General features: G+C 38.8%; 1 protein-coding gene across 7 annotated transcripts in view; it reads left to right on the forward strand.

Moving 5' to 3' along the window:
• The window catches only part of EYA1 (EYA transcriptional coactivator and phosphatase 1), a gene marked incomplete at both ends in the record, with an annotated part of 146389 nt that overhangs the window by 66371 nt on the left and 62346 nt on the right, over positions 1–17672 (forward strand). For 3 of the 7 annotated variants that reach the window (XM_079533784.1, XM_079533785.1, XM_079533788.1), the window contains 4 exons: positions 535–662; positions 14585–14668; positions 16563–16632; positions 17007–17152. In XM_079533784.1, the coding sequence (XP_079389910.1) occupies positions 535–662; positions 14585–14668; positions 16563–16632; positions 17007–17152 (428 nt within the window). Of the gene's footprint in view, positions 1–534; positions 663–2534; positions 2598–14584; positions 14669–16562; positions 16633–17006; positions 17153–17672 lie in introns of those variants that run through there. The other 4 variants (XM_079533783.1, XM_079533789.1, XM_079533786.1 and 1 more) reach the window with 4 other exon arrangements.

Raw genomic sequence — 17672 nt, forward strand, 5'->3', positions numbered from 1 at the left:
AGCAGACATAATACTGTTTTAATGCTGCATTTGTTTCAGCGGAAACAGAGGAACAATTAAGTAGTTTGCCAGAGTAAACACATACATCAGGAATATCTCATTCCCTGTCAGTAGATGATGGGTTTCAACAATTGCTACAAGTATTTTATTTGGTTTAGAGGCCCATTATATTGCCACTAAGTGGTAAATCTTGAAAAAGCACAGTGTTAATTGGTTGTTAAGAGAATATATGTCTTCATATAGTGGGGATTCTGTCTTTATACATATCTTTAAAATACAAGGGGACGTGAGTGTTTCAAGTGTGGTACTTCAAATCTAAATTTTATTCTTTTAAGCCACAGAAATAATGCAATCACTAATTGTGTGTAGCATGATAGAAGTTTGAAATTAGAAAAAATCCCACTGGAAGAAGCTGTTCATTTTTTGCTACTTAAGTTGAGGATTTCGATTCGTAGCGGGCTGCACATTGTATCAGTAACTCCTACGTAATCTCTGTTGAATGTGTCACTAAAACTGGCTGCATCTTGCTTTCAGGTCTATGGAAATGCAGGATCTAGCCAGCCCACACAGCCGACTAAGTGGTAGTAGTGAATCCCCCAGTGGTCCAAAGCTTGATAACTCTCATATAAATACCAATTCCATGACACCCAATGGCACAGAAGGTGAGCTACCATTGTTTTAGTATTCTGTTGCTTGTTTCTTCTCCTTGTTGCATCAGTCCTCTTACAGTCAGTAAGATATGTAGAGGAAGAGGTTTTACTGTGTGAAGTGCTATGTGTTTCTATATCGCAGCGCATGAATCTTATGATCAGTATTTTATCAGCAGTTATTATTATCAAGTTTCAGCAACAGCTTTCTTTCCAGTTTTATGTTCCTTTCGGGTAGCTTGAATGGACTGAGCAGGTAGTGTGTGCAGAGCTTAGAAAAACATCCAAAGAACCCGAAAGGCTGGTTTAGTAATGAGGAGAGAGGAAGTGTTTACAGTGGTCAAACCACAAAATGCAGTCTTTCAGTTGTTCTCCCCATTTCAGTATTTCGTTACGTTCACTCTTTTTGCAAGCTCCTAAGGCTATGGAAGTTTTGTCAAATAGACTAATGAAACGGAGTGTTGAAATTTCCTAGGGCTAGCTTGCTGCTCTGACAAAGTAGCCAAAATTCAAACAGGTGTAATAATTGAACGGGGTAAGCTGATACCTAATTTTCAAGCAGCAATCAGGCAGTTGATAAGTTATGTTTGTTCTCAGTAGAATACTAACAGCAGAACAGCCAAACTGCTTTGCCAGTAATTATGTATAATGAAGTACAGAAGGATTTATATAAGTTGTGAAAATACTCTTTGTATGCATTTATATGCATTTATATGGCAATGGTAAGAAGGAACATAAATGATGTTTGGCTAATTTTGTGGGCAGAGTTTTTAATGCATTTCTGAAAATTATAGTCATGCATCCTTATATGAAACTTTTTAATAAAAATTTAAGGTTAAATAAGTATTGTAGCAAAGAAATGCCTTTTTAAATTTGTTTCCTAAAAATTGAGTCATGTTAGTGCTGTCAGACTGTGGAAGTTTATGGACGTGAACTGCATATTTCCAGGAAAGGCACATGTCAGTCAAACTGATGTTCTCCCCCCTCAATTCCCCAAACATCTCTGTTATTCATTCTAATTGGAGTCCTCAGTAGTGGGGAAGGTTTATGGGTTATCAGATTAACAGGCTTTTGTGCCGGAGTTGTGTGTAATTTACTTCTTACTATTGCAGTAAAAGTATTGCTGAAATCAAATTTTAAGCCATTAAAAACAACAACTAAGAAGGTTTTTTAAAAGAATAAATAATGCACTTAATGTGTTAAGTAGGTTAAGGAGAAGAATATTTCGTGTGAAACTAGATGGTCATTGTGGTTCTTTCTTATGATTCTATGAGTTGCCCTTGCTTTTAATACCAAGCTTCTCCTTTTTTTTTTTTTTTTTTTTTTACCATATTATCATGTATATACCAGTTTTGGTACATGATAAAGTAGCTCAACCCTTTGAAATTAAAGCCACTCTTACTTGCTAAAGCCTTAGCTGTAAACTTGCACCTTCTGCTTAATTTGTGGAGTTTCCAGCAGCAAAAAAAAAATAAAAAAAAAATAAAAAAAAAAAAAAAAATGATGTGCTCCTTGTAACACAGAGAGGCACCTGCCCTGTGGCTGGACTTTTTATTCCAAATAGCTGTTGAGTGCAGAATTACACTCTGAAAAATTGGGTGCCCAGTAGCGCTTTGTTAGGAAATGAGTTAGATATTTTATCTATTCATATGTTGACCTCATGTAGAAGCTAATTCTGAAAATTATATCCCAGTTTTTCAGTAGGTGTTGGAGTTTACTGAGTAAATTAGAGCCAAGTAACCATTTTTTCCGATGTTGGAATTTTAAAGCCCAGGCTTGTTCATTTGGGAGGGAGTTCTACCAGCAAAGCTAAAGCGTGAAATACATGTTTACCTTCTGAGACAAAGCCAACTGCTTTTTTTTTGTTTGTTTGCCATTTTCCTCCAGGTGACATGACTCTCCTCAGCACTGCAGACTGGTTGCTCAGTGCTAGCACACAGACCGCTGCAGGTTTGTGAGCTGTGGTGGCCACACCAGGAGTGTGCAGTCAGCATGCGTTGTGAGATGTTGTCCAGAAAGTGTCCTGAGAAGTAGCTTGTTCGTGGGGATTTGGGTCAGAATGTTCCAAATTTTAAAGTTCCTGTCTCTGATTGCTCTTAAGTGACACAATAATGAAAAATTTCGGAAAGAAACTTAATCAAATTGTTTATTTTTGAATCAGATGTGTATCAAGAGACAAAATTTGTGAGTGAGGTGGATGCCTAAGAATTTGAAGGTGGAATTTTGCTGTTAATCAGTTTTATCTTGAGAAAATGTTTGGTTTGGGTTCTTTGAGCTGCTACACAAGCTTAAGAAAAAAATGAGTGAATGCAGCCAGGGTTTCTTACTTTTTTATTATTATGATTATTTTTTTTTAATTATTTTTAATGAAAGATGATGTAAAATGAATTTTTCTGAGATCCTTCAAGCAGAACCCTGGAAAAGAAATGACGGACTATAGGGATGTAGCCCTATGGGCTTGCCAAGCATCTTTTTACAATGCTGCCGTGTGGTTTGCTTCTTTGATGCACATGGAGTGAAGGTGTAGGTTGCTGAAGGTTCACATGTTGAATACAGTATATGTAGCCAGTTTTTGATATACTACAAACTCATTCTTGCTCTCCTTCTCTGGCACAAAGGAAGATTATGTGAGTGAGAAGCAGGGCCTCCAGCTATTTGCATGTTACAAACGTGTTGTAAAGATATGTTAAATTTGATTTGACTGTGGGTGTGATTTAGGCTGGTTTCCATACCCCAAAGTGCAGGATATGTTCTATAGATCAGGAAAACAAAAAGCAAACACAAAAAAAATGTCCCAAAGTGAAATGGCCTCGTTTCAAACAAACGTTCTTTAATTCCTCTAAGGCACATTTTCAGACTTGTCTCTTATTGATGTTGTTCTACAAGAGGATGTGGTTGGAAGATAGCTCACTGTTATGAGCTAATATTTTTAGCTTCACACTTGGTGGTAAATTTTCAAAGCATTGAATGAGGATTTACTTCTGTGATTGAATCTGAATTTATTCTCTGAGTGCCGCTTTTATATCACAACTCCTCGTGTGCTTAATTTCTCATTGGTATAACAAAATTGCTGTGGTACAGAACCGACCTGGTAGTGTGTGGCCGAGAGTCACTGCAGGATATTATTTATTTATTTGTTTTGTGAATGCCATATAATTCATTCTATCTGAAGGTTTTTAAACAAGTCAGGTTTACAAGTCTTTACTTTAGATATCAATTCCTCATCAGGCACACTTTAGAATATGGTACTTTCTGTAAATCACACACTATTCATTTAAGTTAGTTGCAGATTGTGAGATGATCTTCTTAACTTTGGATATATACATGGCGAGGAGAAAATAAATCCCCTTACTATTTTAAGTAAAAAAAGCCATAAGTAATAATGAGTAGATTTGCCAGTGCTTGGCTGGGATGTTTTTTATCTCTTTTTCTCTGGGCTGGTTCAGGCAGCATGGTTTTCAAACCAGTGACAGGGTGGTAAGAAGGATATTATGGATCCTAACCAGGCACAAATTTCTCAGTACAAAAGCAGAAGAGTAACAGTAAAATGTTTGGTGAAGGGTACTCAGCAGAAGCAGTCCTGGCCTGTCACCGTGGATCTTGATGATATAAATAATGCAGTATTTGGGTTTTCCATGATCTCCCTAATTGTTTTTCCACAAAATACCCTCTGTCATAGGGAAGAGCAGACACTTGACACTATTAAAAGTTCGGCCCTGCATGACTTGACTGAGAAAATCTGTGACAAAGTAGAGAATTATGGTAGGGCTCAAAATGTTTGTAGTCAGAGCTTATCTTTAGACTTGCTTCATCAGGAAATTGCTGTAGAAGGTTGATACTGAAGGACTCAGAGACAATAGCAAGAAAAACACAGAAAAACCTGCCATTAGTTATTTTTATCAAATAGCTAGTGGTTATTTAAATAATAGTGTCCACTTGGATGAAGGGGACAGGCTGAGAGTAACATAGAAATTTGTAGGGATTTGCAAAACTCTTTTCTGCAGTAGACAACTGAATCTAGTTCCTACCTACAGTAATATTTACTTTTATCTTAAGAATGTAAATCAGTTCTGATGGATTACACACAGAAGCCTCTGCTCCATTATGAAGCTGTTTTATGCAACTGGATGGAAAAAAATAAATGAAGATTGGGAGAAGGAGTCCTGGTTTGCCCAGCAACTACACATCATTCACACTGTGACTATGGAGCTGCTTCTGCCCTCATTTCTGACTGTTCAGGAGGAAGAAAAGGAATTTCATATCAAATGGGAGGGGGAAATGGCTAACAAATTGAAGATCAGATTTTCAAAGATACATAAGAAGGGAGCCTTCAAAGGGAATTGGACATCAAAATTCGGTTGGAAAAAAAGGAGTTTTGCTCTTAAAGTACCTGCTGCAACATGAGATTGAGACTCCACACAAAGACATTCAAAGCTCCCTGCTATGTAACTATCAGACGACTGGCTATTAGAAATGTTGTCTTAGGTCTAAGTGAATGGAAATCCATCTCAGTGGTTTCAGAAGCAGGGGGTAGTATGATTGCTGGCTAGTTGCAGTATTATTGAATGGAGAAAAATGTTTTTCACCATTTTCTTAACTTACAATGTAGTAAAATGTTAAAATTGATAGAAGTTGTAGTTGAAATGGCACATACTGATGTAAGTATGGCAGTAATTTTTTTTAGATTTTTTTTTTTAAAGAAAATATTAGTTAGTCATCATTTTTTATAGTGTAGGGTGCAAAGTTCTGGTGGGGGATGGCAATCAAATAAAATGATTGTCCTGTGGGAGATGCTTGGTTTCTGATATCCTATACCCTCATTTTTGGAGTTACTGCCAATTATATATGCTGAAATTTTTGCATGTGTCTGTGATGAAAAGACTGATGGTATGAAACGTGTAAGTGTTGTAGTGCCACCACATTTAGACATGATGAAATGATAGTCCTATAAAGGTGAATCTAATCTTTGCATTTCTGTGGAATGTTAGTGTTATGAACTATTGATACCAACTTATTTACTGAGCCTTGGAAGAGCACAAGAGGACAGCTGTGTGTCCAGAGGAAAAGAACACAGCAGTCTTAGGCCTGTCAGACTGGTAGAAGTAACCTGGATGGCTCTAGGGGCTAATGATATTCTTTAACCTGCTGCCACTTCTTGAGGATAAAACCCAGATACGCGTCACATTGCCTGGTTTATGTGGAGGCAAGGGAGTGATTTGGACTACCTTTTCTTCCTTGCTCTTTACCTTTTTTTCTTGCTGTTCTACACTGGCTTCCTTCCAGACTCTTTGTCTTATCTGTGCTTTTGTTCCCCTGCTTCACCAGGAGTCCTCCCGTCTGTTCTGAGCGCTTGTAGCATAATGCTCTATTATTCCTCTTTCTTAGCTCTTTGGACAGGGAAACAATTTTTCTACTCCCTGGTTGGCTCCGGCCAATAAGTCCTATGTGAATTTTGAGTGAAAAGGAGAGCAGCATAAATAAATATTTGTGTATTTATTGTCTTTTCTGCATCTGTGCATCTTGTTTTGAAGGCTTCACCTTAACACCCATAACATTTTCCTGAAAAAAAGAACCTTTTTTGAATGAAAGGGCTCTAGCAAAACTGCTTTCCAGATCCTTTTGAGGGTAATAAAATACTCCCCACTCCTCATCCAAAAAATAAAAGTGGGGGCACTTTAATTTTAACATTATTTCTTTATGCAAGTTTCTTGTAAAAACATCCATAGCACATGTTCTGGACTGCAGAAAAAAGCATGGTGGTGTGAGAGCACCCTCTGAATGTGCTTGAAGGCCAAAGCCCTGCTAACAGGCTGAATTTGCACAGGTTGCAGGATGTCAGAAATCTGTCAAGATATTCACTGCTTCTCCAAAAATGATAATTGAACGCATCTACAATTGTGTGATTACACAGCTTTAGTTAGAAATATCATGTTTATGTTCAGTAATACAGAAGAAAATCCATCCCTTTTTGTTGGTGTGCGCGCCAGGGAACAGCAGTAGGACATCTGAGCTTAGTCTCACACCTTAATAGGGTAGTGCTTGAAAAGCATTTGTAACTTAAAAGACCTGTGATGCTACAGATGATTTAGCATTTCTATTTGCATCTTGTAGTCCTGAGGGGTTTTGCTTATCATAGAAGATAAAGAAGCATGAAACTTGGTCACACTTCAGGGTTAGCCATCATCTGGCCCTTGGCCAGTGAGTGCAGAAACTTGGAGAGAAGTTCTTGTGCCACCTGGTTTGATTAGACAAGCTAAAAAGGTTCCTGCTTCTGCTGACAGGGGAGGAACACAAGCTAGTGCTATCCCTCTTTGAGCAAATTTGACTTTAAGTCTTGCAGCCCTGGCTGAATTAGAAGATATTATTTCCCATCAATAAAAGGCCCTGTGTGCTTTGTCGCTCTGCTTCTGTCTTTGTATTTTAGTTAAACATCTTGTACACCCAAATGACCAAAGAACCTTGATTTCTTTTGATACTTCCCTTGAAGCCATACGTGTTGAAAAGATAGTTGAAGATGGTCTTCTTTGCCATAAATGGCTGTAATTGTAGCATCATGTGGTCATTACATCTGTCTTTGATTAAAGAGTTCAGATATTTTGCACACACCATGCGAATTGCTACTAGGGTAGGGGAGTTTCAATGGCTGGATTCCCAGTGGAGGATTTAAGAAGGAAAAAAAAGAAAAGAAAAAAGAAATAGTTCGTAATATCTCTAAAAGGATTGTTTCTAGATAATATGCTACTTTCACTATCTGACCTGGGACAGGGCAGGAAGTACAATCGTTTGATATAAATTGATGTGTGAGTGTTAAAGGATAAGAACGTTAGGTTTAGATGGTGTCATCTCCTAAATGTAGTAAATGGAACAATTTTAACTCACAGCTGTGCTTCTCAGATGAATAGTTAGGTTAAATCTTGATTAGCAGCTACAAATGCTATCAAACCGTACAAAATTTAACAAGAGTGAGTGCTGGATTCTGCACCTGAGATGAGCTGGCCCCAGATACATGTGCATATTAGGGAACAAGATGCTGGAGAGCAGAGTTGCAGAAAGGGTTCTGGGGGTTCTGGTGACAGCAAACTGTATCTGAGTCAGCACTGTGACATGGCAGCCAAAGGGCCAACTATACCCTGGGGTGCATCAGCCCCAGCACTGCCTGTTGGGTGGGGAGAGGGGTTGTCCTGCTCTGTTCTGTGCTGATGTGGCCTCACCTTGAGTATTGTGTGCAGATTTGAGTACCACAATAGTAGAGGGACATAAAACTTTTAGGAGGGCTGTGAAGATGTCTAGAGGGCAAGCTATGCGAGAAGTGCCGTGGATTATTCCGCCCAAGGCAGAAGAGGATGAGGAGAGGTCTCATGGCAGCTGCTGAGCAGAGGGATAGTGCTGAGCTCTGCTCTCTGTGACAGCGATAAGGGCCCGAGGGAACAGCATGGAGCTGTGTTGGGGGGGGTGGGCAACTGGGTGTTAGGGATGGGTTCTGCACAACAGGGTGGTGGGCATGGAACGGACTGCACAGGGCAGTAGGAATGGCCCCAGGCAGCTGGAGCTGAAGGAGCAGTTGGACAGTGCTCTTACTCATAGGGTTTAAGTTTTGGATGGTTCTCTATGGAGCCAGAGATTGGACTCGGTGACCCTTGTGGGTTCTTTTCAATTCAGTATGTTCTGTAATATTCTGATGAAAACTTGTCTCTACCCAGATGGTTTTGGTTTTGAGTTTTCTGTCTGATTTTGTACTGTAATGATGATGCCTTTTTTTTTTTTTTTTTTTTTTTTTTGTAAATTCAATGATTGTACTGCTAGATGGGTGGGTACAGTGAAGTTAAAGTTCTTTTGGTTGTAAAGTGCAATGTAAGAGAAATGCAAGGCCCTTGAGGAGCCATGCATGCAATGAAAGCCGTCTGTCAGTCACAGCCAGAATACCACACAAGTTTTCTAGACTTCAGACATCAGAAGAGGGTAGAGCAGGAAACAGTCTGGGCTTGAATTAGAATGTGCTTCTTTGAGCAGGGACTTTCTCTGAAAACTGAACATAAATTTAGGCTGGAAATTACCTTGTAGTAATTACCATCTGGTAATTTCCAGACAAATGTGATTCAGGATGAGTCTTCAAATTTGAGAAGCAGCAGCAAAGTGGATCTATTAGGCTTCATGGTCAGGAGCTGATGATTTGATACTGTGACAAAAAGAGAATAACGTCCTGGATAGGAATTGATACGATTTCATAGACTCTTTGTAAGTAAGCTGTAACCTTGCTGTAACTGCTAAACCTCTTCACAGTTGCCAGATCCTTCAGTTTAGAATTTGAATGGTAAAAAATGTAATCAGTTTAGAGATTCAAAGTAAAATTTTTGTGCTGTTTTTAGTGACTAATAATTATCTTTGAGCTTTCAGGAGAGCTTCGGGCTTGTATTGGGCACAGAAAGGATGGCATCAAGCAAAATAATACATAAATAGTAATGGCTACATGAAATACTTAAGATAGAGCAGAGCAGTAACTGTAGCGAAAATTAATATCAACGTATTATTTAGCTGCTACTGTTATTTGAAAATGTCACATTCAGAGAAAATGTCACATTCAGGGCTAGAAATTGTACTTACATATATGTCAGTAAACAAACCAACAGTCTCATTTACTTTGTTGAGACTGCTATACTTCATGAACATTGGGAGTTGTCAGCCAGGTGTTAGTTCACTCTGTCCACTTATCCATATAATGCAAAGAATATAACTTATAGTACAAGGGCTGCTCTAAAAGGAGTGCTTCCTATTTTATGATGTTCCACAACATCAGAGGTGGGTGTTGGTGGTATGGTAGAGGTTGAGCCCTCCTGCCAATACCCTGTTACATTTTGTTGCTGTGTGACAGATGGCAGCAAGGGAAGTCTGACAAAATGATGTCCGACATGGAAACGTGTTTGAAGAAATGGTGTGGAATTTAATTCCTTCATGTTGAAAAAATGGCACCCACTAATGCTTGCTGAACATTTCTGGAGACCAGTGGATTCTGGAGCAGTGGATGCAAGCACACTGAGGTGGTGGATGGTGTGTTTCAGCAGTGGCAAGACCAACAGTGGGTCACCTCCACTGATGCAGATAGCTACGAGTCTGCATGAAGGCTCTTGCTCATCGCTGGTGAAAATGCACAGCTAAGTATGGTGACTGTTGAAAAATAGTATTTTGTAGTTGAGAGTTTGCTCTCCTAGATAGTGTTATTTTATTCTTAGTATCTATTGCAGTTTCTGTGGAAATAAAGAGGGTCATTACATTTGAAGTGACTTATGTATTAATGCAGTCTTAAAACTGCAACGCTGCTTTACCAATGCAGATTTAATAGTTCAGCAATGTTTACAGTATTTCTGTTCTGGTTTAATATGTGTAATATTGCAGCTAACACACTATGCCTAGTTCAGTAAAGCAAGCCTTGGATGCATTTTAAATAATCAAATTATTTCAAAAAATATTTTAAAACCATATTTCTGCATGCTTAAAGGTGCAATCTTTGTAATATATCCATATGAATTTTGTGTTAAAAATGGCCAAACGTTAGGCTTCTAAATCCAACTTTAAAACAGCCAACATCACATCCCTTGAAGCAGTCTTTACTGTTTTATATGCCAGTGACTTCATAACAAGCTGTCAGCTCAGAAAGTTGTTACATGGCAAATAAGTGAACATAAGGGTGCTGGTCTGAATTTCTTTATTTCAGTGCAGGTCAGAAACTGCTGTGTAGTCATTATCGACCACCTTCTGTAATAGGACTGACCAAACTGCATGTTGCACTTGCAATCTGTGAACAACCTAAGATGAAATATCTTGACAATCAATATGATGTTGGGTCAGCAGTTATGCTAGCTCAGAAATTTTATGCTTATTTTATCAGGGCTAGCATGTGTGTTATTGATTATCTACTAGTCCTATTTTGTTTTCCTATTATTCAAGTCTGTTGTTTTCTTAGGTGGTTTCTTCTTATTTTTAGAATCCCATAAGTTACTAGAAAATAAGGAGGAAAAAATGCTTTCCATTCACGCAGATTTTTAGAGTTCTCAGTATAAAACCAAATTCCTACCAATTATTTTAAATAACTGTTGATTTTATTTATTTTTTTTTTCAGTAGATTAGGAATATATTTATACTTTAAATTCTTGTAGATGATTTAGATATTAGGAATAAATTCTTAACTGTGAGGGTGGTGAGACACTGCAACAGGTTGCCCACTGAGGTTGTGGGTGCCCCCTCTCTGGAAGTGTTCCAGGCCAGGCTGAATGGGGCTGTGAGAAATCTGGTCTAGTGGGAGGTGTCCCTGCCTATAGTAGGGGCTTGGAACTAGATGATCTTTAAAGTCCCTTCCATCCCAAATCATTCAGTGAGTCAATCACTTATTACATGAGTGATTCTGCAGGTGTTAAAACTTAGTGGAAATTACTAAATCAAAGCCTGTCTCTGTAGTGCAAGTCTGATAATTCTGCACCCCTGAAAATTCTGTTTTGATAATGAAGCAGAAACAGGAACTCTTGTTTTGCTCTCTCTGGTCTCTGCCACAGTGGAGAATGCTGTTGGACATTGTTGGAAAGGCATATTTACAATGTGTTCAGTCTAAATGAGGCAATATTCCCACACAGGTGCTGTCCCACAAAAGCATAAGACATGGCAGAAATGATCTGGTCAGAGAAAAACACAGCCAGCTGAAATCCAGAGTGTGCATGCAGTACGTGCTGCGTGGCCATACCTGTACCCTGCCAGATCTGTGCCTCTTGGGCAGCTCTGTGCATCCTCCAAACAGATGCAGGTTGCTGAAGCACTTCTGGTACAGAATAGCAGACTTGTGACCTTGGGAAACCTCTCACAGCTCTCTTCCCCTTGGCTGTGGGGAGAAATGTGCTCTGTTTGCAGGTCATGTTTTGTCTTGAGCAAATGAGTGGCCTTCCTTTGCTGTGAGAGTCCATGCAGTAAACATTTCTGACTGGTAAAACCCTGGTTGTTTTGTCTCAGTTTTTTTGTATAGTGAGCTTTAATCCTCTTGAAATGGTTTTAAGCTCAGACAGAAGAAAATACACTGACATTTACAGCCATGTTAGTTAAAATGCTTGGGGAATTAAGGCTTTTTCAGTTCTTACCCTCTTTATTCAGTTCCCAACTAGCACCAGCAACAAAGGTCTGTGCAAGGTCATGGCTATTCTTAAAGAAGACCTGATAGGGCTAATATATTATGACCCTACAAATAGGTATCTGGGAACAATGTGAACATCCTTTCTTCACTCATTTTTCATATACTTGAGAGAGGAGACAGATGGAACAGTTGTGATGTAGAATTTGAGAGCATCTCAGTCAGCAAATAGAATTGGCCCCCGTGTATGAAATCCACTGCAGTGCTTTCTTCATTTCTTTTTTCCTTTCCTATATCTTCAAAAGTAGTGTACTTACTAAATGGCGTTCAGTTATGAACACTGTCACACCAAGTAGAAGACAGAAATCCCATTTTCAGGAGGTTTTTCTCAAAATGTTGGTTTTTTTTTACAAGGTTCTGAATACAAGAAGAGTGGCCAGTGGTGCATGTGAAGCAGGCTTTTAAACCAGTGACAGGAGAGGCAGGTGCATCCACTTAGAAAGAAAATATCCTGGAAAACGTTATTTAGAACAAACAGTGCCAAATATGTCTCATTGTTGACCTTAGATTGTTAGTTTGCAGTGAGCCAAACTTACTGAAAAGAATTATGTTTTATTTTATAAGAAGTAGAAGAATTCTTTCTCTGATAGAGGAGCTTGGAGAAATCAGATAATGAAGTTTTCCATCCTTTCAGCCCAAGTTAGGCTGTTCTGTCTCATCATTCTTTCTTTTCCTCCTCCACAGCTGTCAGCAATTGAGAAAAGCATGTTTTATTGTTATCTCCAAAGATATAATTGGATTATGGAAATTAGATGAGGAACACTTGCAAGGTTTGGAGAAAGTTGGAGTAATCTATAAAGAATTATATTAGCCAGACAGTAAAATGTTGTAATGAACTTCTAGAAAAAAAACAAGAGATAACGTAATTTCAATTCTTGATATCTAAATGACAAACCTTGTCTGGTATTATGTAGTAGTTTCCAGCAAATGCCTTGGGGTAGACACTTCAAACATTTTTTTGCATCTGTCTATTAGATTTTCAGTATTTAAGTGTGAAATGGGTGTCAGACATGTTATGTGTTATATTTCTGAGAGATACTCCAACATTAGCACTGTGGTTTGGATGATGAGTGCATCCTCTTCGAAAGAACCTCTTGGCCACCACTTCTTACTACAGCTTAGGTCCCTTTCTGGAGAGTTCTTGGACTCCACCCCTTTAGAAAAAGGTGTTCTGTACAGTGCAGCCAGTGTGATCCATCTGCATCTGGGCCCTTGCTCCTCGGAAAAGCCTATCCTTGCATGAAGTAATCCCTCTTAAATGCCTAAATTGTGATACTGGACCCTCTTCACCAATTGTTTTACTTTGTTAGACTGTTAATGTAGATGCGGCAGAATTCTGCTTATAGTGATCTCTGAGTTAGCGTGTGCAAACAAAACATCCTGTGTGAGGGAGAAAAGGAAATAGTTGTTGATTAACAAAAGCTCGAGAGATTGCATGTAAATCCTTTGGAAGAGATCAAGTGTAGGAAGTAGCCATGTGAAAATAAGGATTTTGTTTGGCAGGGAAAGAAAAGGTCCTTCGTCAGAAGGGGAAGGTTCCACTCCCTCGCTCCCTGGAAACCTTGCACCCAAAGGGCATCTGCTAATGATGGTTGCAATTCCTAGACAGAGAGAGAGACATACAAGTTCACACAAGTGGTTTTATGAATCAGATAGAACAGAGTTTATCTTGCTTTTTGTGGATTTATTTTCTGCAGTAGTATTGAACTGCTTCTCCCTATCATTGAGATGATAGGCACCAGCTCTGGTGTGTGGGAAGCAGTGACTGTGTCAACAGGAGCAAAAACAGTGAGATGTTAGTAGTAAGGTCAGCTCTGACGTTTAGTGAAACCTCAGGTGCCTTTGATGTGCTTGTAATTCCAAAAGCTAGGAATGTAGAATGGGTTTGAGAGGTTGCTGTGCTGATGTGATAACTTTCTGGTAGCGGGCACTGTGCCTGTCTACATTCACATCAGGTCAGCCCTGCTGTAGATCTATGTATTGGAATGCCATCAGCACTGAGAGAGCTCTGTGCTAACACCAAGGGAAATATGCTTATTCTCCTGAGGCTTTATTGAAAACCATGAATCCAAACATGAATATGGAGTGGCAAGAGGGTATCTCTCATCTTCTCATTCTTTCTTGTTCTCTGACAGCCACTTTGGGTCTGGAGCACAAAGGGAATAAAATGTAAAGCATTCCATAAAGTATATTTCTGCTCTTTGTGCATTCAAGGTTTCTGACTATTAAATTGGTTTCCATTTTGCAAGGAGAAATCCACCATGAGGAAAGTGTTTTGCTTTATTGGAAGTTCTCATTTTTCTTCTGAAAAGTGGTTTGGATGGAAAAAATTTGGAACAGCCCTCAGAGAACCCAATTTAAAAATTATTTCCTTTTTTTGTCTTATCCAAATTGCTGTCTTTCAAGCCTATAAATGACTGTATGATCTGATCTAAATGCGGACCCTTATTGTTGGGTCTGCAGGATTAAGAGGAGTCAGGACAGGTGCAGAGAGTTGCATGGGGACTTCTGGATTATTACAGTAGTTCTTATTCCTTGCAGACAGAAATAACCCTTGTGGTCATTTTATATGAATGTGCAAATCATAGCTACCAGTACTTTGCATTGTTTGTATACACAAATGCACAATATGCAAATTATTGGTAACCATGATTTAAAACTTTTGGGTAGATTTCTGTTTCATTGGATTTGTGACTGTAGTGAATGTGTGTGCATGTGTGTGCAAGAATATTAGGCGCATATAGAATATATTTTATTTATATTTCTATAGTTAAAACAGAACCAATGAGCAGCAGTGAGATTGCTACTACTACTACTACCACAGACGGGTCTTTAGACAATTTCTCAGGATCAGGTAAGGAACAAACAAAGGCTTAAGCTCAGCAATTTTTCATTTGCTATGTTCTTTCCCTGTACAATCTAAACCTTTGCATGGCTGCTGGAAAGATTTTGTACACTTTGCAGCTGATTTCTGTTCATTTTATTCAGGCAGTATAAGGAAGTAGGAGCTTTCCTTAAGGAAGTAGCAATACAGCATCTCTTTTATTGATGTCTATTGGTGTCTTCACTAGGGAGCTGAGAAGCATTCTGGCCCAAAGGGATTACTTTTTTTAGTTTTCAGGGTGTAAATATACCTGCTTCTGTAATTTGTGATGTAACTGAGGGATGGGCAATTTTTAGTTTGTTTGTATTTATATTATCAAGGCATTCTTTTGTCAGTCTCTTAATCGTCCTCGAAGCCAAACCCTTCTTAGCTGCTACTACACAGGAGATAAAACACTGTGAGAAAATCCTAAAATGTTTGCATAATTTTGCATACCTATGGATTAACCCTGGTATTTCTAGCACATCATTTTTATAGTGCAAATCATATGAAAAAAGATCACAGTTACATTGGCAGAGTAGCAAAATCTACCAGCTTGCCACCAGTTAGGATCTAAGTAGCCAGCCCTTTTTTGATCTTGCAGCACCTTCCATTTTCCATGCGTGCTGCAGTTTATAAAAATATCAATCTTTGAAGGAAAAGAAAAAAAAGTTTCTAGAATATATTACATGTCTGATGGAAGGGAAGGTAGCACATCTAATGGTGGCTCATTCATCTGTAGAGATCTGGCTCCAGGTGGGACTGTAACCACAGAAAAGGATAATATCAGGTGTGGAAGGAACAGAAAGAGATTTGCTGCTTTGCTCCACACTTCACAAGGGCTCTGAGAGCGTAAAGATGATGGATTTTTCCTGTAGTTGGCCAGGAAAGGGGTAGCTGGCAAAGGGTAATTATCCATGCCTTGTTTATTTCCAAGTACTTAGCAATAGGGCCTGTTGTTTCTCTGGCTGTCTGATTTTACAGTAGTCTCATAACCTGCAGCTGACCTCTTCCTGGCAAAGGCTTCAAAATCGACTTTGGGATGTGGAGAAGAAGTGGCACCCAAATGGTAACCAGAGAGGGAAGCACTATCTGCCTAGTGCTTCTGCAGAGAGCTCCAGGAGCAGAGCACATGGGTGCATCTGGCATGCTCCCGACAGCACCCAAAACACCACAGGAGTTTCATGGGAATTGACAAAAATCTCTGCGTTAGCAGTGACCGGTCTGGGGGAACCATGCAGGGCTGAGCTGCGGGAGGAGAAACTCACTTAAGCTTAAGTGTTTTCCTAAGACAATTTGCACGTTGATCATGACGTCTTTGTGTAATAATGAGTGTTTTGAAGGTGTTGAGAGCATTTTAAAAAGCGGGCAACACGGGGTAAAAGAGAAGGAGGTGTAATATGGTAGTACATCCTTATGCGTTATTGAAATGATTTTTAAAAGGCACGTGCTCTGAAGCCGGCCATGTGTTTTCAATAGAGACGTGCATAAAGCTCCTTCATAAAATGTAGGTCTTAAAAATTCTAAAAGTTAATAAATGTCGTACTTGAGATAGCAGTAATCCTTTGAAAATATGAAGGAAAATGTTTCCAATAGGAAATAGATTGTTTGCATTGAAAATGTTGTCTGTGTGCAAGCAAAGAATAAACTATTGGTCAGGAGTTCTACAAAGGAGCATTTTAGTACTTGAAATTGTAATCAAGATTTTACTGTTACGCATTCCTGTGTAGTTGCTGATAAAATATTATTTTCTACCAATGATATCGATGATATTTGAATTTAATTAAAATCTTGTTAATACTCTGAAATACTATTAGGAAAAATAATATTTATCTTTGGTGTGTATATTTACACTTCTGTGTGCTTTCTTTTCTTCTTGGTGCAGCAATTGGAAGCAGTGGTTTCAGCCCAAGACAAACACACCAGTTCTCCCCACCACAGATTTACCCTTCCAAGTATGATATCTTTTAAAAATAATAATAGTAGTAGTAATAATAATAACTGAAAAAGGCAGATTTTAACCTCATTTAAAATAATAATTGGATCCATCTGTTAAGTCATAATTTAAACCACAGCAGCTTCTAGGAAAAAAATATATTTCTTTAATGCTAAGAATGTATTTGAAAAATATTTGAAAAGTTCTTATTTTACTTATTCTTTTATTACTGATTTATTATTGCTGTTTTCTCTCTATCTTAGTTTCTTTTGCCTAGCGCAGCCTATGATTAAGTGTTAATGAAGGTAGCGGGATTATAATACAGCTAAAAATAAATACATGTACGTCAGTCTAATGCAGTCTGTCCTATTTTCTGTCATTTGTAATCAATAGCAGACCATACCCACATATTCTTCCCACCCCTTCTTCGCAAACGATGGCTGCATATGGGCAGACGCAGTTTACAACAGGGATGCAACAAGCTACAGCTTACGCCACCTACCCACAGCCCGGCCAGCCCTATGGAATCCCTTCATATGGTAAGAAACCACTGCTGTGCTTTTATTCCCAACGTAAACGTTTTTTTGAGCAAAATTACATGACTGGATCAGTGCTTAGTGGGACAGCCATGCTCTGAGCGCATCTCATGAAAGAGTGGTGATTTCCCTGTTGTGCAGCTTAATTTATGTATTTAGGAGCTAAGAAGTTACTCAAGAGTATGTCTGTGTTTTGAGATCAAGGAGAGATTCATTAGGCTTTTAGTGGTGATATGAAAATACAACACTGAAGCAGGGAGATCTAGGGACTTCCATTAGACAGGCACAGCTCCTAGTAACTTGCTGAGGAGTTGTGCTCTCCAGCAATGTAATAGGGGAAGCTGGTAAATAAAGGTCTGGATTTTGGCTGATACATGTTACTGGAACCCAAACGAGTCAGTGATTTCTGTCAGGGGAAGAACTGATTCAAAAAGACCTCTACCAAAAATCTCCCTTTCGTTGTCGCTCTTGGAGGTGAAAATTGAGGTGATTTGCCACCAGACTTCTGTCTGCCTGATGAAGA

The sequence above is a fragment of the Tetrao urogallus genome (assembly GCF_951394365.1).
Source record: "Tetrao urogallus genome assembly, chromosome: 3".
NCBI lineage: Eukaryota > Metazoa > Chordata > Aves > Galliformes > Phasianidae > Tetrao > Tetrao urogallus.